At 38.3% G+C, this 22,143-nt stretch overlaps 1 protein-coding gene and 1 long non-coding RNA gene across 2 annotated transcripts in view; one reads left to right on the forward strand and one right to left on the reverse strand.

Moving 5' to 3' along the window:
* Positions 1–22,143, forward strand: part of LOC142428854 (uncharacterized) — a 121,311-nt gene that overhangs the window by 44,683 nt on the left and 54,485 nt on the right. The window lies entirely within an intron of this gene.
* RNLS (renalase, FAD dependent amine oxidase) overlaps positions 1–22,143 on the reverse strand; it is a 399,075-nt gene that overhangs the window by 40,213 nt on the left and 336,719 nt on the right. The window contains exon 6 of the mRNA XM_075533739.1: positions 7,685–7,860. Within this exon, the coding sequence (XP_075389854.1) occupies positions 7,685–7,860 (176 nt within the window). The remainder of the gene's footprint in view (positions 1–7,684; positions 7,861–22,143) is intronic.

A 22,143-nucleotide genomic window follows, 5' to 3' on the forward strand; every position in this document is an offset into this window, starting at 1 on the left:
AAGTGGACTCCCAGCCCACAAAGCAAGTAAAACAGAGTGCTTTGGGACAGGAAGCTAGCTTGTGGAGTAGGGTGCCTCTGGGCACTTAATTGGGAGAGCTGGTCTCACTGACCCCAGAAAGGGGAGCTGACTGCCTTGGAATTGAGGTTTATAGCAGAGTGGTGTGCTCTTTGGGTATATATTAGCTTTCCTGAAAATAACTTTGTGACATGTCCTGATGAACAACTCTATCCTATGCATTTCTTATTTGTATTACAAACTGTTAATTTCCTTAATAACCCCTTTAATCATGAAGATCATCTGTGTGAGTTCTGTGTAGTCATTGCAATGAATCTTAGAGCCTAGATATAAGAGTAGAGAATACTAGTTAACACAGCACAAACTGCACTTTGTTTGCTAATAGTATAACATAATACCAGTATTTATGTTTAAGTAGATCAAGTAAACATACTTATGCAATGGTCTTGGAGTAGGGTCTAATTTTATGAGTGTAGACTCTGTATGATAGTACCCATCATTAAGTATTAAATGCCAATATTTGGCTCAAATAAATAGAAGAGGGCTTCTAAAAGTTTATGGGAAAATTCTACTATCTCTTAATTCCATTCTTCCATGAACTTTTATTGAAGCCCTTTTATATACGTGTATGTAATCTGTCTAGGGCTATATGACACAAACATCTTTTTAAAGTTTTCTATAAAGTAATGCTGTTTAAAATAATTAGTTCTTCTGGAAAAGTGTGATATTGAAAACATGGCAGGGTAAATCCCAAGGGGACTTAAAAAATGACTTCATTAACTCATAGGTGTTAAGAACATTTACTAGTTCATAAGATATATAGAATTTTATGAAAAGGCAACAGATCCATTCACATAAACTTCAATCAATGATCAGAATTTCTCAGCTATTGATCTTACACTTATGTAGCACCACATGGCAAACAGAAGCAACTGGTTAGGTTAATGCCAATGACAAAGAGGTGGGAGATTAGTCAGTGAGATGGTTAGGACTGACACCTACTAGATTTCATGCTGTTGATAGATTGGGTCACAGTGCAGACCATCAATCCTAAAGTGCCTATTTAACTCTTCAAAAGTCATTGTAAACTTGTGGTTCATAGGCAAGAAGACTCTTGTGGCCATTAGTTCCTGCCAGGAAATGTTGACTCATGGCATAAGTGTGTTAAATTACCAAGGATTTGTAAAAGTGCAAGTTAGTTTCTGAATAAATTGTAAAAGTTGGAATTTTGTAAGCCTTTTTAGAAAAAAAAAATCCTAATGACAAAACTTCCTTGTATCAACAGTGATCCACTACTTTATCTCACTTTGTTCTAATGTTATTAATCAACAGGGCCTGTGGGGTCTATTTATATGCTATGTGTTACTACCCTAGAATGAATGCTTTGGACACATCCTTGTCAATTTTTACCATATGTATGATATACTTTGGACACCAGTAACTTTCCAGCTTCAATTTAACTAGAAGAAAATTAGGATAACATAGAAAATACATATTTTTAAAAAGGAAATTAAAATAGCAACTGCCACATGAATTTTCAGTGCTGTAATGTCCTCACTTGATATACTGAAAATAGACCTCATAAGGAATCATGGAAGTATGGGTAGGCTCAATCCCTTCTTGGAGTACCTGCTCCTCTTCTACCAGCCTCAACTTCTAAAGAAACTTCTGACCCCCTACTCTTCTAATACCTGGAGGAAGACAGGGCTAGGGCCTGAGGAGGTCCTAACGGAAGCCAAGATGAGGACCTCATAATGAAGAAGGCAAAAGTTTATTTAAGAAGGAGCGAAGAAAAGTCAAGAATGAAGAATGTGTGGGTGAAGCATAAAGAGGGGCAGAGAAAATGAAAGTGATGGGCCCACATGACTGGTTTTCTATAAAAGTGTCTGTGAGGGGTTAGTGGTCAAGGGGAGCAAGGATATTAGGAAGTGTCCAGAAGGGGGATACACAATGAATGAGAAAAGAGACTTCAAAAATACTAGTGAGGCTGATACATTTTGGATAATTTTTAAAGTTTTAAATGAAATAGAGGTGAGGATGGGAACTATGGCAAATTCCTTTTGGCTGTTGGACTGTCTCTTTGAATGTAACCAGAAGTCAGGATGAAGCCATGAGGAGGAAACCCTGAAGGCATAGCGGGGTCTATGTGGGGGTGCTCACCACGATGTTAGTAGTTTGAACTCACTGGTCACTTTGTGGGAGAAAGACGAGGCTCACTGCTCCCACAAAGCTTTTTACACTCAGAAACTCTAGGGAGCAATTCTATTCTCCTACAGGGTTTCAATCCACGAAGTCAGCAGTTCTACATCACTTGCTCCTTGGGAGAAGGATGAGGCTCTGTACGCCTATAAAGAGTTACAGTCTCAAAAACCCACAGAGACCATTATGCTGTCCTTTGGGGTCACTGTGAGTCACCAATGACTCAGCGGCAGTGAGTTTGGTTTGGTTCGAAAGTTTCATAGCAGAATATTCGTTATAGTATAGGCATTCTTTTAAAAGTTTATTGAATAAGTGAATTACTAAATGACAAACATCTTGTCTCTACTGTTACTATTGTACATAGGTTATATTAGAGGCAGCCATGGATACAAGAGAAAAATACCAGGGAAGAAACTCCCCTCCTTCCAAATATTCCTTGCATCTCTTCACATTCTAAAAATTAATTGTCCCTGAATTGATTCCAACTCACAGTGACTCCACATGCATCAGAGTAAAACCGCTTGGAGTGAAACTCCACAGGAGTTTTCCATGGCTTTTTATAAGCAGGTTTGGGGGCTTTTCTTTCAATTGATTAGCCACCCCATGATGGGGACTTGATTTTAAAGAACTGATGTTCTCCTGGAGACTTTATGGGAAGAGTAAGGGATATTGACTCAAAAAGTGATCTACCAAGAGCTATGGGAGAATGGAGGGTAGGGTAGGCAGGAAAATTACACCCCTCCGAATGTCCATTCTGATCTTCAGAACCTATAACTGTTATGCTAAAATGGCTATGGAGAACTAGGGTTGCTAATGATCTGATCTCCAGACAGGAAGATCATCTTGAATATTCAGTTGGGCCTGTATAATCACAGAGGTCCTTAAAGGTGAATGGGGCTTGTGCTGGGCTGTCAGCCTGATGAAAGATGAGGACTTGACTCCTTGTTGCTAGCTGGAAGGGGTGGCTATTAGCCAGGACATGAGTGGCCTCAGAGCCTCTGGGAAGAATGCAGCCCTGTTGGCACCTTGTTTTCAGCCCAGTGAGGCCCAGGGTGGATTGATGGCCTTCAGATTTGTAAGATAAAAATGTCTGGTCTTTTTAATCCACCCAGTAGGTGGTAATTTGGCACAGGTAGCTATAAGCAACAGAAAACAAGGAAAGCAAAAAGGAAGGAAGAAGTGGAGAGTCAGACTGGGTTTTGTCATTCCTACCCTCACAACTGAACCAACTGGTAACATCATGGTAAGTGGAGAAAAAGGTTGAAGGTGTCAAGTACTTTGTATTGCTTGGATCCACAATCACTGCTCAAGGAAGCAGCAGTGAACAGATCAAAAGGCTTGTTGCATTAGGTAAATCTGATACAGAAGACCTCTTTCAAGCATTGAAAAGCAGTGATGTTACATTGAAGACTAGGTGCACTTGACCTTAGTCATGATATTTTCAATCGCTTCTCATGCGTATGCAAGTTGAATATTGAATAAGAAATACTGAAGAAGAATCAATGGATTTGAATTGTGGTGCTAGAGAAGAATATTGAAAGTACCATGAAGTCCCAAAAGGATACACAAGTCTGTCTTGGAAGAACTATGGCCAGAGTGCTCCTGAAAAGCAAGATGGCAAGACTTCATCTTACATACTCCTGATGGAATACCATTAAGAGATAGCAGCCCCAGGAGGAGGGCAATGAAAAGGAGGGAGGCCCTCAACAAGATGGATCCACCCCGTGGCTGCAACAATGGGCTCAAGCAGAGGAACAACTATGAGGATGGGGCAGAACTGGGCATTGTTTGCTTCTGTCATGCATAGGGTGGTTTTGAACTGCTGACCTTGTGGTTAGCAACCCAACTTGAAATCCACTATGCTACCATGATGGCGGTGAGTTTGACCTTTGGTTTAGATCTGCAAAAACGGTGTGGAGGCCATATCTGACTTCCTCAAGCTAAACAAGGGAGGAGAATCTGACCCCACCTAATTGTCATAAGGCAGAGGTCAGACATGCCTCTACCGTCCATCCTTCTTTTCCCCTATTCTGACACCAACCACTCCTCCTTTGACACACTTCTTTCCTCCTGGATTTGAGGGTCACAAAAAACGTACAGACAATGCTCATAATATGGGTGTTTACTAGGGAAGTTCGCAGGTTACCACAAGCCAGCATCATAAGGATACAGTCATTGGTTCACAGCCACATCTCTCCTATATTCCCATGGCTTCAGGTACTGAGAGTTGGGAAGCCTCCCCCCTGCTCTACCTCACAGTCTCATAGTTACAGTGCTGCTTCTCTGCTCAGTCTCATAGACTTCTTACCTTGGCCTCTAGTCTTGGTGTGGCATGAACTCTACCACTTCAAGTAGGGATCTCAAAAATGTTCTGATGGCGGTTCTTTTTCCTGGATGGTCCCGATAAATCTCTGTTCCTGTTTTTGAGATGGCTCATTCTTATAGGCAGAGAAGTGGCAAATTAACCAATCCCTTCTCTTACACTTTTCCTACCCTATTTGCTTAGTTTCACCCAATCATTTGGTGAGAGTTATGGAGACGAGGATAGAAAAGTCATATGAAGGTATTTTAATTTACCACATGTATTAGGCTGGCTTCTCTAGAGAAGCAAAAATCAGTGATGCTTGTATGTATTTGTATATAGAAAGGAATTTATATCAAGAAATAGCTTATATGGTTGTAGAAATATGTAAGTCCAGTTCAAGTCAGGCTTCTCCTGACTCATGGGAGCTGACAAATAAGAAGCTGGATGATGCTGTAGACAGCAGGGGTCACAGGCTGGTGGATGCAGAGTTAGGAAGTCAGCCAAATGAATCCACTGTTGATAGTTCACTGCGGGCTCCTGGGATTGGCAGGCAACACAAAAGGATCTAGAGGAACCAGATGCAAGATCTGGCCCACTCAAGGGCAAAGGGTCAAACAGGATTCAACTCCCCTCAGTTTCTCTGTGTTATACACAAAGGCTCATAAAATCAAGGAGGTGCCATCAGGCTTTGATCTCCTCCATAGGTTGGCCTCCACCCCTACTCTTACTCAGGAGAGTCTAGTTGACATAATCCCAACCATCACATACACTAATCAAGGACATTGGAAGGTACTTCCATTATTTTAAAGAATGCTTACATCCCCCCTTCCAACACACACACACACACACACACAGTTACCCTCATGTCAAGTCCAACTTCTGGTGACCTCAGGTGGATAGAATGACTTCATAGGGTTTCTAATGGCTGATTTTACTGGGAAGTAGATTTCTAGGCCTCTCTCCTTTAGTGCCTCTGAGTGGACTTCAACCTCCAACCTTTTGTTTGCAGTTGAGTTTGTTAAATATTTGAACCTGTCATCCTTAGAGTAGTTTAAAAGTGGCAATCTCATAAGATAGCTGTTGCTATTAAATGAGCACATAAGTTTGTCTAGGCTTGGGCCAGGTGCAGCATTGCTATTTTCCCTTCTTGATCATCTTTTCTCCCTACCTTCACAATTCATCAATGCCAGTATACAGTGTAAGGATCATATTTTCTGTTTCAGAGAGTGGAAAGGAAAGGGAGGCTGAGAAATATGGGAGGATAAGGGAAGTGTGGGTGAATCAGGACAAGAGGAGTAAGAGAAAAGGAAAGAGTGTGGAACCAGAGCTGAGAAAAGAAAATAGGGCTGGGTTTGGGCTGGGTTCTCTGCAATGGAGCTGCGTTTCTATGTAGGAAGGAGGGAAGTTAGAAACCAGTGGGCAGTTCTTTTTGTTTTCTCTTCCTGGTCCCACATCATCCTTCCTTTCACTTTAAGTACTGTTTTAGATCGTATTCATACAAAAATAGACAGGAATTTATGGAAGGTGGACTGCATGTACTGAGGTGGCAAGAGAAGATGGGTGCATACATTGATATTAAATTCCCCAAAGTAAGGTAGGCCTTTTAAAAGCATTGGAGAAATGCTTTCTTGGAAATGATAATTGAAAACTATGTAACTAAATGCTATTAAATCTCTGCATCATCACTATTGCTTTTGCAGAGGTCACATAGTTTATAAGGAGGGTGGGCGGGGTGGGCAGTCAAACACATTGCAGCTAAGATATCTGCCATCAAGGGCAATGCTATAATGTTCTATTAGATGATGCTCAAGGTAAATAGTGAAAAATGGAAACTTCTCAGTTTGAATGACAACTTAATCCCTTTTAGGCTTTATAGTCATGGACACTTCTTGCTTGATGACAAAGCTAAAAAAGGCTAGCATGATAATTTCAAGCAAGAACATCCAAACAGTAATAAAAATTCACCGCTAGGGTTTGGATGCGCATTGTGTTCAAAGACTTTTATTAAATTTTGTGATGTTGCACAACTTCAAATAGGCCTTCTTGTGGCTAGGACAAATCTATTTTTTGTTAACACATTAACTTTTAAGGAAAGAGTATATTTTAAACTAATATTTAAAAAGTTAATTGAGAAATTCAGCATAAGAGGAAGCCTCATCAACTACTGTTTCTTTTGGGGATTATGTGTAGATGTCAGAGTGAATTGCTATGTAATACATTTCATTCAAATTATATCAACAAGACAATTTCACTGTTGCCTTTTCCAAGCCAACCAGAAATTGTATTAAAATCGTAGCTTAGGGACATGAGATATTGAAATTTCTTAAGATACTTAAAAGGGAAAAGGAAAGTCTTCTAAAATGACCATGACATGCTTAAGTAAATATTTTCCCCAAAGGATAATTTAGCTTGAGAGGATATGGGTAAACACATAGACATGTGTAGCAGACTTTTAGGGAATAATTTACATCTCCTCTGATATGGGGAGCCCCATTAAAATACACAAAAATCTGCTATGATTTTTCACAAAAGTGCTTTTCTGGCCAACTGTGATGGAGACTCAGTATGATATGTTAATCATAGGCTCAGAAATCTCAGGGGAAATGGACAGCCCTATGCTTCTTTTTATGGTCTACCTTTTGCTCCGTTGCACTCAGATGGTTTCACAATTGAGTTTGCATAGCAAAAAAAATTTTTTTCCCTTACAAATACTGAGTCAACATTTACTTAGTATGAAGAGCTTAAAGTTTGAACTGTTGGAGCAATCAGAACGTTTACCTAACCCTGAGCAACAGCTCAACCAGCTGCTCCCTGCAGGAACTCATCTTTCTCCCTCAGAGAGTTTTGCTGGCAGCAGTCAGAACCAAAGAGGAAACTTGATAAACATGAAAATTGGGTAGAAAAGAAATACACTTGTAAGTTGAACTTGACATACTGCAAAAAAAATCAGGAGGTTATAATCGTTTCTATATACCAACACATCTGATTTCAAATAACTCCTCTTAGAAGTATGTCCTTACATGTTAGGCAAATACATATTTGTTCCAAAGATCACACTGCTCATTTCTTTTACTGTAAAGTGGCAAAGGATGAAAAGTAAAGTTAATTCGGCTGTCTTCGTATGAAAATAGTTGTGCTCGGGCCATTGGATTATCAGATTACCTGTGAATATCTCCATCTCTGGCATTTTATCCCAACTGGCTGAGGCAAATCTGGCAAAATGTCTTCCAATTGTCTGAAGATTAACTCCTTCACATCCTCAGTGCTATGTTCCAAGTATGTAACTCCAAATGAGACAGTGGTGTGAATTACAAGGGAGAGCCCGATATTTGACGACTCTGAAGAGTAACAAGAACATAAAGACACATCTTCCAGTGAGTGATATGAAAGTAATGTCTAGCAATTCAACCCATAATTACAAATCTACCACAATCATCTCTCTATAAATGAGGTAGGGTTCCTTAGATCCTAGTCTTCTGGCAAAAAAATTAGAGCCCTGGTAGTGTAGTGGTTAGTATCTCCATGGTTGGCAGTTCAAAACCATCAGCAGCTCATCGGGAGAAAGACTGGGCTTTCTACACTCCTAAACAGTTACAGTCTTGGAAACCCACAGGGTGGGGTGGGTGCTGTGAGTCAGCATTGACTGATGGCAGAGAGGGAGCAAAGCAAGTTAGGCTATTTCTGAAATTCAAAACCAAGCTTCTTGCAAGAAGAAGACAGATTGAAGATATGCTTTAAAAATGCTCAGGTCTTAATGAAGAGCAACAAGGAAGGCAGGACCACGACATGTACTGCATTGGGGGTGCACTTAGATTTTGGGGGGCCATCTCTCGTGCACTAAACTGCAAGCATCTTAGGGCATGAGCCACTTTCTTAAACATAGTCTGTGTTCTCTTTAATTTCTGAGAACAAAAGAAACATTCAAGAAATTCTTGTTGGGTTTACTTTATATAAAAGGGATTACAAATATTTTGTTGAAATTACTTTGATGCTAGAATAAATTATCACTAGTATTTTTAATAAACTTCTCTCTGAAAACAGCCTTTAAAAATAATATTACTTCTTATATTTTAAGCCACATTACAAATAAAAGTCAGGTTCATCCATAACCTGGAGTTACTTTAAGCTACAATTCCTTTGTCATTTTTGGTTTATTTTTTCCTTTGTTATAAGTAATGAGTATCTGATTGATTATTTTCACCCTTTAACAGAATGTCAGGAAACGGAATACAATGGCTGAAGCATTGTAAAACAGAATCTTGGAAAGAATGCTAACCAGACTTTGTCTGTTAGCATGACTTGTTTAAATCAGGCAGACATGAAAAGTTGAGGGCAAAGTCAACCGCTATTTTGAAATGCGTGCTGCATACTATGAAAGCGGTCAATGTAACAGCTGCTTAAGGTGGTTTCAAGCCTGATTCTGAAAACTCTTTACTTAGGGCAAATAAAGAGTGAGCTAATAATCTATCTGAGGCAAGCCAGTTCAATCGAAGGCAGCCCGGGGTGACACCAATTGACTCCTCCCCAAATGGTTGGTGGGATCTAGAAGCACCTTGGGAGAAAGGCCTGGCAACCTGCTTCTGAAGGCTACAGCCTTCAAAACCACAGGGAGAGCAGATCTACTTGGCAATACATAGGGTTTCCATATCTTAGAATTGATTCTACGGCATGGCTGTTTTCTTTTTGCATGAAAATAAAAGGGTTGAATGACATCATTTACTTATATGCCCACTTAAATTCCTTTATATCTTTTTACTTCAAGATACATCTTCTTGGGGGGTGGTATAAAATGAGAATGAGCTAGTACCCACCATATAGGCCTGTGGTGTGGATTAGGTGGCACCTGCATCTGAAGAGCTCGGCACAGTTTCTGCTTCATATATGTCAGCTATGGGTCTAGACGTATCAAAGTACCCCCGAGGGGCTCAAATGATAGTGAAGATCCTTTCTGTTCTGCTTTTTTTTTTTCTGTGAGAGTATCTCATTTTTCTATCGTGCTTGGCTCGAGAAACCCTGGCTAATGAATTTTACAGGAAAACACAAGGGAAGAAATATCTAAAATGCTATAAACACTTTAAAGCCAACCAGAGTGCTTTTGTAAGGCTTCACATGAGGAGGTGAGAGATCACATGGTATACAGTAAATAAAAGGGAATGCCACTCCACCTCACGGAGGCTGCAGCAATGTGGAAACCAAACAGCTGGACTGTCTCTCTGCATGTTCAGTGTTTAACCTCTCAGTGAAGAGGTTTACAGGTAGCACTGGGGGAAGACCCAATCACCAGTTCTTCCACCACAAATCAAGACGGCGAGAAACTAATTGCTTATTGCCTCAGGTTGTGTTACTTGCTACCAGATGATACATTTGAGAAGGCTCAGTCCCAGTGAGATTGTCCATGCCACCTGTCTATCATATGGCCCAAATCTTCACATGGACCGAGAAAGTTACTGGGTCAGCACACTGAAACAAGAGCGTTGGGGCTCTGAGTTGACTTATCTATGGCAAGCTTCAAAGGAAAATGAGCACTAGCTGCGTGCTGAGAATAATCAGGAGGTTGCCCTGACCCAGCCATTTGTTCCAGGGGAAACTCATAAAGTCACCAGGGCCCACGATACACTGCCAGGATTCTGCCGTTTACATTAGCCATCTTCTCCGAGGAGAGCAGTAAAAAGTGAAACTTAAGATCCACAGTGAAACGGTTCTTGCATAACCATGAGAGAAAGATCTGGCTACTTATTTTTATTGGATGCAGAGAACTTTTTTCCCTTTTTCTTTTGAAAATTTAAATTAAAAGTTGAATAGTTACAACATAGAACAATGGACTTGGGGGAGATACCCCTCCTTCCCTCCCCCTGCATACACACACATCCATCTCCAAGTTAAAGGGTATTTTGGAAACCGAAGTCCCAAAGCATAAACAGTAAATCAGAGTTTAAATGTGACCACAGTAGTTAGAAAACGGAATATTATAAAAAGTTGCAAACATATTAATAGTACGTAGGGCATAAATTACCATAATCGTTATTCCTTGATTGCTGAAGAGGTAATGATGCTACCTTTCTGTTTTGTTTGTTTACTTTTTTTTTTTATTCAGTCTAACAAATGTAGTCACTTCTTTTTGGCATTTTGAATATAAAGTGCACAGTAAATTGACAACTGTTTCTGCATTTTGGGAGATCAATGGCTTTAGAATCAGAAGGTAAGTACTTTTTCCTCTGAATCACACCTAAATAGTCCATAGTCTTGATCAACTTAATCTCTCAAGCTTCGCTTTCTTCCACCAATTAAAAAGAGATAATACTTTAATACTTATAAGATAATACTTACCTTATAAGGCTTTTGGGAGGGATTAAACATGTCAGAGCACACACGCACTTTTTTTCAAGTGTAAAGTGCTACAAAAGCACAAGACGTCCCTATGTGGTGTACTTGTTTTGACCTCTCCCCAGCAGAAAGAACAGCTTCAGAAAGGGATAGCTAGGTGGTATTCTCTCAAAGTAGTAAGGACCCACACTGCAGGAGTAGGGACAGACTCTTCCTGGGCATAGGCAGAGCAAGTTCTAACCTATCATTTTGAGTAGGGAACAGGAAACTGACAATTGATAACAACATCTGCAGACCCAACAGTGGTAGTAACATTAGTACTTACCAATCTACACAAGGTCCTCTTATTAAAAACATAAAATCAAAAGCTACAGAAATGACTATTCCCAAACAGAGATGGGAAATAAATTGAAATGAGCATTCTGTTTTAAATCAGTGGTTGTATCGATTACAATAATAAACATTAACAGGCAAAAACTTGCCTAATGAAAAACATTCTCATATAAAGTCAAAATTTAATACCAACTACAAAAATAACTTAAAGAAAACTCTAACCCAGAGTAGATGACTATCCTTGTGTTTGATCAATTGAAATGTATCCAAGAGGAATCACTGAGAATTGAACAATGAGTAGACATGATAGTGGGGTAGGAGGGAAGAACAAGAAGGTAAAAATGATATATAGTTATAAATATAAATATGTATAGATGTAAGTATATACATATATAAAGAGGGGTATTTGTGTGTGTGTGTGTGTGTGTGTGTGTGTGTGTGTGTGTGTGTGTGTGTGTGTGTGTGTAAGGAAGCAGGTGAACTTTGGGCCTCTACTTAAAATCTTACCTCGGTACAAGAACTGTTTGTTCTAATAATATGGCATTGTATGTTACTCACCTTCCTGACATGATCACCAGGCAAAATGGGTGCATAAGTAGTAAATGTGGTGAAAAAGCTAATGGTGCTCAGCTATTAAAAGATATAGCATCTGGGATTTTAAAGATTTGAAGTTTAACAAGCAGCCATCTATCAGCCAAGCAACAAAACCCACACAGAAGAAGCACACCAGCCTGTGTGATGATGGGATGTTGATGGAAATAGGTATCAGAAATTAAAAAAACAAGCAATGAAATTGATGTGAAGGAGCATAGACCAAGTGGAGACTCAAAACCTACCTGTAAGATAATTGGGCAGTCCTGCACAGAAGGGCCACCTGGAAGGAATGACATGTCCAGGGTGCAGTACAGTACTTATGAAACACATAACTGTCATTTAGTTAATATTTCTTCCCCTGACTGTTATGGTCTTAGTTTTACCCTATTAATCTTGTTAGACCGGTCAATGTTTATTTGTATAATTCAGATTGCTCAGTACATGAAATCCAAGATAGATAAACCCTTCAGAAATAGAAATGAGAGTAATGGATTCCATGAAGGTATGGGAAGAGAGGGAGGTTATGGGTGGGGTGGGGGGCAGGGGGAGCAGATAGCAATGATGACTCTATCACCTCACTGGAGAGGACTGAATAACAGAATTGTAGGTGAACAGATACATTGGATGGCGTAAGATACAGCTATATATATATACACATACATACAGCTATATATTTATATAAAATCATTACATATATATCATATGCAATATAATAGCAAGGGCTCCTGGGGGCAGGGTTGGGGAGGGAGGGGATAAAGGGGAGCTGATACCAAAGAGTTCAAGAAGAAAGAAAATGTTTTGAAAACAATGGTGGCAGCAATTGTACAATGATGCTTAATGTAATTGAATTACGGATTATTATATCTGTAAGAGCTCTCATTAAAATGATTTAAAGAAAGAAAGATAACTCTAACACAATTGTGTTTTCTACTCTGCATGTTATTTCAAGATTATGCCGAATGGCCTCCTATATAGTTTTTTTATGTGTCAAATGCGTGCTTTTAACAAAGTTTGCCAGAAATTGTACATGAAGTTCATCGGTGGCCCTGTTAGGTGCCATTGAAGTGGTCCCCCTCCCAGTGCTCCTATGCATAACACAATAAACCACTTCCCTGTCCTATGCCATCATCACAATTGTTGTTATATTTGAGCCCATCAAGCCATCTCCGTGACAGCCTTCATCTTTTTTGCTGACTCTCCACTTTACCAAACATGATGTCTTTTTCCAGGGACTTGTCTCTCCTGATAATACATCCAAAGTATGTGATGAAGTCTTGCCATCTTGGATCTTAAGGAATACTCTGGTTGTACTTCCTCCAAGACATATTTGTTTATTTTTCTGGAAGTCCATGGTATTTTAAATATTCATCAACAAAACCACAATTCAAAGGCTTAGATTCTTCTGTCATCATATCCTTATTCGTTGTCCAACTCTCATATGAAGTCGAGGAGACTGAAGATGCCATGGTCCGGGTCAGGCACACCTTAGTCCTTAAGGTGATATCCTTGTGCTTCAACAGTTTAAAAAGGTCTTGTTCAGCAGGTATTACCCGATTGTTTGATTTCCGGACTGTTGATTCCATGAGCATTGATTGTGGGTCCAAGCAAGACAAACTTCTTGACAATTTTAACCGTTTTCTCCATTTATCATGATGTTATCTATTGGTCCAGCTGTGAGATTCTCTTTCTTTACATTGAGTTGTACGCCATGGTGAAGGCTGCAGTCCTAGCCCGTTATCAACAAGCACTTCAGGTCCTGCTCACTTTCAGCAAACAAGGCTATGCCATCTGCATTGCTAATAAGCCTTCCTCCGATTCTGATGCCATGTCCGTTTACATATAATTCAGTTTCTTGGATTATTTGCTCAGCACACAGGATGATTAAGTATGGAGAAAGGATACAGCCCTGATACATAACTTTCTCATTTTTTCCCTAACTTTCTCATTTTTAAATGACAGCATTCCCTTTTTTCTGTTCTAATGGTTCAAGTGATTGCCTCTTGGTTATTGTCCAGGTTCCCTATGTGCACAATTAAGTGGTCTGGAATTCCTATTCTTCTCAATGCTATGCATAGTTTGCTATCATCCATACAGTCATATGCTTTTGTGTAGTCAATAAAACACAAGTAAATATTTTTCTGACATTCGACGCTTTCAGCCAAGATCCACTTGACTTTAGTTCAGCAATGACATCCTAGTTCCACGCCTTTTCTGAATCTGGCAGGAACCTCTGGCAGATCCCTGTACAGCTGCAACTGCTGTTGGATAATCTTCAATAAAATTTTACTTGTATGTGATATCAATATTTTCTATAATTTGTGCATTCTATCGGGTCACCGTTCTTTGGAATGGGTACAAATATGGAACTCTGTCAGTCAGTTGACCAAGTAGCTGTCTTCAAAATTTCTTGACATAAATAGTGAGTGCTTCCAGTGTCTCATAAGCTTGTTGAAACACTTCAATTGGTATTCTGCCTATTCCTGGGGGCTTGTTTTTTGCTAAGGCCTTCAGTATAGCCTCAATTTCTTCCTTCCATATTTGATCATATGCTATCTCTTGAAATGTTTGAATGTCTACCAGTTTGTTTTGTACAATAACTCTGTGTATTTTTCTGTATCTTATGCTTCTGCATCACTCAATAATTGGCCCATAGAATCCTTCAATATTGAGACTCAAGACCTGAATATTTTCTTCACTTATTTTGGATAATTATATACCGATCATGTTCATTCTTTTTGGTTTCCAACACCAGGTCTTTTTTACATTTCACTGTAATACTTCACTTTGTCTTCTTACGTGTGCCCTTTAAATTTTCTGTTCAGCAATTTTACTTTATCGTTTCTTCCATTTGCATTAATTACTACATGTTCAAGAGCAAGTTTCAGAGTCTCTTCAGACATCCACTTTAATCTTTTTTTCTTCTCTGTCATTTTAATGACTCTTTTCTTTCTTCATGTATGATCTTCATGATGTCCTCCCACAGCTCAGCAGCTCTTCTGTCTATAGTGTTCAATATGTCAAATTGTTCTTCAAATCCGATTAAATAAACTCAAGGTTGTACTTCACCTCTTGTGACCTTGTTTTCATTTTCTTTGATTTCAACTTGAACATACATAGGAGCAATTGATGGTCTGTTCCAGAGTTGGACCCAAACAACTTTCTGGCTGCAAATATTGAGCTTCTCCATTGTCTCTTATTGCATATGGACTCAGTTTCATTCTTGTGTATTCTACCTGGTAAATCCATGTGTATCATTACCATTTGTGTTGTTGAAATAGGAATTTGCAATGAAGATGTCATTGGTCTTGTAAAATTCCATCATGTGATCTCCAGCTTTGATTCTATCACCCAGCCTATATTTTCTAACTATTGTCCCTTCTTCTGTGTGTCCAACTTTCACATCCTAGTCACTAGACATTATTAATGCATCTTTACTGTGAGTTTGATCAATTTCATACTGGACTTCGTAGAATTCAATTTCTTCATCACTAGTTTTAGTGGTTAGTGTGTAAATTTGAATAATAGTTGTATTGATTGGACTTCTTTGTAGGCAGATAGATAGATATTACCCCATCACAGATAGCATTGTACTTCAAGATGGATTTTGAAATGTTCTTTTTGATGATAAATTTTGTGCCACCATTCTTGAATTTGTCATTATCATCATAAACCATATGATGGTCTGATTAGACATAGTCAATACCCATCCATTTCAGCTTATTAATGCCTAGGAAATGAATCATTTTGGACAACTGCCAATTTTTCTATAGCCATACTTTTTACACCCCATATTCCTATTAGTAATGGATATTTGTTGCTGTTCCTTCTCAGCTTGAGTCATGTCCCATATGCAAATGAAGGTGTTGCAAGCTTCCATCCGCAGCACGATCATCAACTCCACTTTGAGGAGGCAGCTTTACCCCAGCCACATTTTGAGTGTCTTCCATCCTGAGGGGCTCAGTATTTCTAGCCATGTTCTTCTGCCAGTCATGAGGTTTTCATCAGTAAGTCCTCAGAAGCGGCTAATCTAATCCTTCTTCCTAGTCTGTTCTGTGTCTGACAGCTCCACGCAAACCCGTTCACCTTGGGTCACCTTGTTGGTATTTAAAATGCCAATGACATAGCATCAAAGTAACATGTAAAACACCACAGTGCAACAAACCAACAGACAAGTGGCAATAAATTCATTAATCAGTGTATTAGAACAAGCTTACTTAATTGTGTGGTTTTTAGTTACTAATCACCACCACCCTATAGGACAGAGTAGAACAGGCCTTGTGGGTTTCTGAGACAATAACTCCTTAGGTGAGTAGAAAGCCAAGTCTCTTTTGAAGAGTGGCTGGTGGGCTTGAACTGCTGACTTTGTGGTTAGAAGCCCAACACATAGCCATTATGCCAACCAGGGCTACTATAGTGTCACTATGAGTCAGAATTGACTTGGTGGTAAGTTTGCGTTTTGGTAAGTTCCTAAAGTTTTTTCTCTACTAAATCAATTAGAGAAATATTAAAAATATCTCCTTATAATGATAAATTTATACATTTCTCCATTTATTTCTGATAATTCTTACTTTGTGTTGAAGTGATATTAGTAATTTCCTGATACTAAAATTTATTTAAATATTTTTAAAATTACACTTGTGAACCTTTTTACTTATGGAAGGGTTTTTTTATTCTAAAGTTTATTATCTGCTTTCTAGTTATACCACTTTCTTCTGTTTCTTTCTTTTAATTTTTAGGTTTTGTTTTATTTTGGATTAATTTATTTTTTACCCCTTCTTATACTTTTCCCCTTCCCTTGGAATTTATGCAGTTTATTTCTATTTATAAGGGATACCCATTCATCTAAGTATGCATGTTAAATTTAAAATAAAACATTAACCAATATATTTATCCTTCCCCCAAATAATAAAAGAGCAGTAGGCTTCCTTAACCTTCATTTTATATACCTTCATTGTCCAGGATTGTTTTATACACTTAATATTTGATCATCTTTATCTGTGGCTTCCTTCTTGGATCCCAAGTCTTTTCTCTTGGGATATTTTCCTTTTTTCAAAAGGATCTACTTTGGAAGGTCTTTAACTGAAGTTCATTTGAGCTCACCTCTTATCATGTTTCCCCTAAAAATATCTTTGTTTTACCCTAACTAGTGAAGGATACTTTTCTGGGGTATATAGCAATAGGTTACAAATATTTTTTTCTCACCACTTTGATATAATTTTCAATGTGAGTTAGCTTTTATTAATGCTATTCAGAAATTAAACCAATCCGAAAGCAAGTTTTGGGGGGAAATTTTCTTATATATCTGTCATACTTAGAGCTCTGTCTTTGGTGTTTTGAGCTTCTTTTTATTTACATTGTTTTTTACTTTATTGAGTTTTCTGAATCTGAAGATTATTTTTATCATTAACTCCAGAAACTGCTCCGTCACTCATTAACTTCCACTATCCCACTTCTCTCTCTACTCATGGAGCTCTCATTGGACATATACTAGGAGTTATCATTTCACCTTCATGTCTTTTAAATATTTTTTTATTTATTTGGCTCTTTGTGGTAAAGTCTATGCAATTCCTTCTAACATCTTTCAGTTTATTACTCTCTCTACATCTGTGCTTCTTTGACATATATTTTCTCCTTTGAATTTCAAATTTAAGCGATTTTCATTTGTAAATATTCTATTTGGCTCACTTTCAACTCTGCATAATTATTTTTGATGATTTAGTTCTCCCTAGCCACACCGTCACTCTTCTTTCATTTTTTAAAATAAAATAGATCCAATATAGTTATTTTATAATGTGTGTCTGGCCATTCCAACACCTGCAGGATTTTAAAGTTTTATTCTATTTTTGTTGTTTTGAATGACTACAGTTTATGATGATATGTTTTCTTGGGTATTTTGTGATTTTAAATTTTTTATGATTTGTTGTGAGTTTATATTCATAACAAAGGATATATGGGAACTTTATCTTAAATTTTTTTTGAAGTGTGAGTTTTAAAAGTATTCTTTTGGAGATGTGTGTCTGCTTCTGCCAGATGTCTTAGGGCCACTACCATCCATGATACTTTAACTAGATTTTTAGAATATGGTGACAGTATGAATTTTGGCACCAAATCTGCTAAAGGGTGTATTTGTATGTTGGCATCTCAGTGAAGACCTTTCTCTGCTGGGCTAAATATATCAATTATGGAGAAGTTCTTTAAAGCTCCCATATGAACACATCTACACTAATAAACTTCTAAATTAAAAAAAAGCCAAGTCTGTAATTAAACAAGCAAATAATTAAAAATACAAATTAATTAAATATTAAAAATCAATATAAAAAAATTTTAAAGAATTTGAAAATAGTCAATAAATTAACTTAAAAAACAATTCAGGACCTAATTGTTTTATTTCCAATTTCTTTCAGAATTTCAAGCTAGTATAATGTTGAGTGCAATCACATATTGTTACACACACCCACGGCCATTGAGTCAATTCTAACTCACAGTGACTCTATGTTGGCTTTCAAAGGTTGTAAGTCTACAGAGGAGCTGAAAGCCTCATGCTTCTTCCAAGGAGCAGCTGGTAGCTTTGAACTGCAGACCTTGTAATTGACAGGCTAATGCTTACCTGACAGCTCCACACAACCAGGTTCATATACCCATACAAACACACATATCAAACTACAGGCTGTTATTCCTCATAAATATAAAATTCATTAATAAAATGCTCACAAGCTATACTTGTTTTCAAAATGGACTGTAATCATATAAAGCGGTTTAACAATTATGGTAATCATTTTAATATATCATAATAATAGGCACACTTAAGAAAAGCATGATCATTTCAAAATATTCTTAGAAAGTATCTAATAACATTTAGTATCAACTTGTGGAATTAGAATGACACAATATAAAAAACAGGATGCTTCAAGATGAGATATAATACTTTCTTAAAATGAAAGCTTCTATTTAACAGTTATATAATACAGATTTTACAATAAAATACAGATTTCAGAAATAAATCAAAGATGCTTGGGAACATCAATACTACTTAAACATGTCTCTGTCTAATACAGGGATAAGCAAAATAAATAAGATTTCTAATTATTAGGAAGACGGAAAGTATTACTGAAAACTGAAGTGGACCTACATAAAATTTACCAAATTAATAGTTTAAAAAGCAAAATAGTTTTTCCTATATATCAGCAACATCTAGTAAGAAAAATAATTCTTCAGTAATTCTACATAATTTTCTGGAATTTAACAACGTGATTCTAAAGGAAAAAAATCAAGCTAGGAAAATCCTAAGTTTTTGTAAAAAGTGTTAGTTAATGAGTATACACATGCTCTATCATATTTAAAATGAATTATGAAGCTATTATAACACCTGGATACTGTTTGATAAGTAATCAGATAAGATTAGAATTCCTATCTGTTAGATAAGAAACAGACTGGATATCTGAAAAAATAAAAAATTTCTAAAATATATTGTTTCCAACCAAACCAACTCCCTGCCATTCAGTCGATACTGATTGAGTTGACTCTGACTCATCTTGACCCAAAATAGGTTTTCTGGGACTAAATCTTTATGGGATAAGATAGCCTCATCTTTCTTTTGAGGAGCAATTGGTGAGTTAAAGCCGCTAGTGTTATAGTTAGCAGTTTGACACCCAATTAAGCATGGTCGTTAGAAGAATGTAAACTTAAAGCAATGAAGGAAGAATACATTTTTTTATTCTGTCCTAGAAAATTATGTATTCCAGAAAAATTCATTCGCTTCTCAGTTTTACACCAAACTTCTCACTTTTTAGATTTCTACTCTTGTAAACCATGCATGTTTTAAAATTATACAGTGTCCCCAGCCCCAGACTCACTCTCATAACTTCACTTTAAAAGCTCCAACTCACTTAAAAAACCAACCAACCAACTAAACAAAAAAAACTCCGAAGTCAAACCTATTGCTCTCTAGTCAATTCTGAATGGTCTTCATCGTGTATAACAGAGTACAATGATAGAACTGTATTGTCCCTAAGGCGTTCTAAGGCTGGAAATGTCTGCAGGAGCAGAGACAGCCTCATCTTTCTCCTGAGGTTTGAACTACTGACCTTGTGGTTAGGAGCCCAAAACTTAATCCACTTGGTCACCAAGGCTCCTCTCAAACTCACTGGGGGCACTTATTTACATGCAAAAACTTTAGAGACCTTTTAATCTGATAAACTTATTTTTAGTAGTCTCTACCAAAGGCCAGTAACTGGGTTCCCCAGGCACTAGCTTTGTAGTACTCTAACAGGGAAGTGGAAGTTTAAAGAGATCAAGTCGTAGCAAGTATAATACTTGCAGTCTAAGATCATCAAGAAGTGAAGATGCTTCTTCAATTGCTGGTTGAATCAAATGAACATGTGAGTGCACAGGGTAGTGTTTGGTGACGTGAGATACTCCACTGAGGTTTCTGAGTTTACATCTTAGTGAGGGGGAGAAGACATATATGCAAAACTATTAGAGAAATATTATCTGTCTAATGGCATGATATTGTCAGTGTATGCAAATGATGCGTAGAAACTGGATTCATGTGAGGGCAGGGACAGGCACTGAGAGCCACACAGTTTCGGGTGCAGGTCAGCTCTCCTTTCCTTCTCGCAGGGAAATCCTAGAGATATCATTGAACAATAGATACTGCATTTACACTTTCAGTATCTTATTCAGTTAAAGCCATAAAACTGTGCTAATGAATGTAAATACAATCAAAGAAAGGGGCTGTATTAATTGCTAATTCCAGTTTCCTTCTCCCCAATCCACGTGGAATTGGTGTCGGTATCTTTAGCTCTTTTCTAGGACTCTGGGACAGTAACAAATGTACTGGAGAGTAAGCAAATCATAGCAGCAAATCGAACATCCCATCTAACTTGCCCTTAACAATGAGAGACTAGAAGGGACAAGGGCAGTGAGAGGCGAGACTGATAGGATAGGTAAGTGCTTCTGATTTTTCTTTCCTCTCTTCCTTGCTTTTCTAGAAGCGCCAAGTCAAGTAAGCAGATAGCATCCAGCCAGTGGGCAATCGATCTCCTTGGCAGCGTGTGCTGTCCTGTGTCTCCTACTGGCCCAGAATCAGGCACTGGGCCTCACCACTCCGAGGGACCACCTGCAGGTTTCATTGGGTCTCTAACCCTCCCAAGCCTCGTTCTTATCTGTGGGCACATGGAGCCAGAACCCGGAGAGCCCTGCTCACCTTCATTAACACAAACTTCAGCTATGGCAGAGACTTTCGCAGTAAGCATTTTCTGTTCACCGGACACAGTGTTGTGATTTGAACAGAAGAGTGAAGGGTTGGAAATGTAAAGTTCTGAAACGGCAACACAGGGCAGACTTGGAGAAGAGACGGCTTTCCTCACAGTCTCCCTCTTTAGTGATGTTATTTTTATCCTTTCATTTTTGAGGAGAGCGAATTGTTTTGTTTCCTAGTTTTCCACTGGAGGTAGGGGTCTGCATTACATGCAGTAGCCGTTGCTTTAACTATCCAATCAAAGCAGTTGGGACAGTGTGAATGATCAGCTTCATGTTGGAGACTTAAAGACAAGAGTAGCTGATGTATTAGGACAGCGGTTCTCAACCTGCGGGTCGCGACCCCTTTGGGGGGTCAAATGACCCTTTCATAGGGGTCACCTGATTCATAACAGTAGCAACATTACAGTTAGGAAGTAGCAACAAAAATAATTTCATGGTTTGGGGGCCACATGAGGAATTGTATTAAAGGGTCGCGGCATTAGGAAGGTTGAGAACCACTGTGTTAGGAGGAGAGAATTGGCCTGAAAGTGGTCCAGAGAGATCAATGACTGAGGAAATAGTCATCTCAGCAACTCCAAAACAAAACGCCAAACTTATTGGCATGGCATTGATTCTGCAGCGACCCTAGAGGACAGCAGAGAACTTCCCCTGTGAGCTTCCGCGACTGTAACTCTTTACCGGAGCAGAAAGGGCAGCAACTAGACTTCAGAATTATTTGGTAAGCTATCATTCCCCCACCCTTTAACGGAAAAATATCTATTAAAAGGGGGCAGGGATGAGGGTGGCGATGACAGAGGTAAAACTGTACTACTTTAAATGACAGGAAATATACACAGGTTAATTAAAAAAAAAATTTCCCCAGTTAATTTTGGAAATGGCATCTAACTCCTAAGGAAATTATGATATGCCATCTAAGATTTACAGACATTTTTGGAATTCTATCCTTTCCCCTTTATGACACAGGACATGCTTCATTTAGGATAAATTAGTTGGAACCTTTTTAACATTTTGATTTCATAATCGCATTTGAGGGACTAAGTTTAGCCCTGTACTTTGAATCAGAAATCTTGTCTTCCCACTTTCTGGCTGTATGTCTTTAGCTGGGCCAT

The sequence above is a fragment of the Tenrec ecaudatus genome, chromosome 16 (assembly GCF_050624435.1).
Source record: "Tenrec ecaudatus isolate mTenEca1 chromosome 16, mTenEca1.hap1, whole genome shotgun sequence".
Classification (NCBI taxonomy): Eukaryota; Metazoa; Chordata; class Mammalia; order Afrosoricida; family Tenrecidae; genus Tenrec; species Tenrec ecaudatus.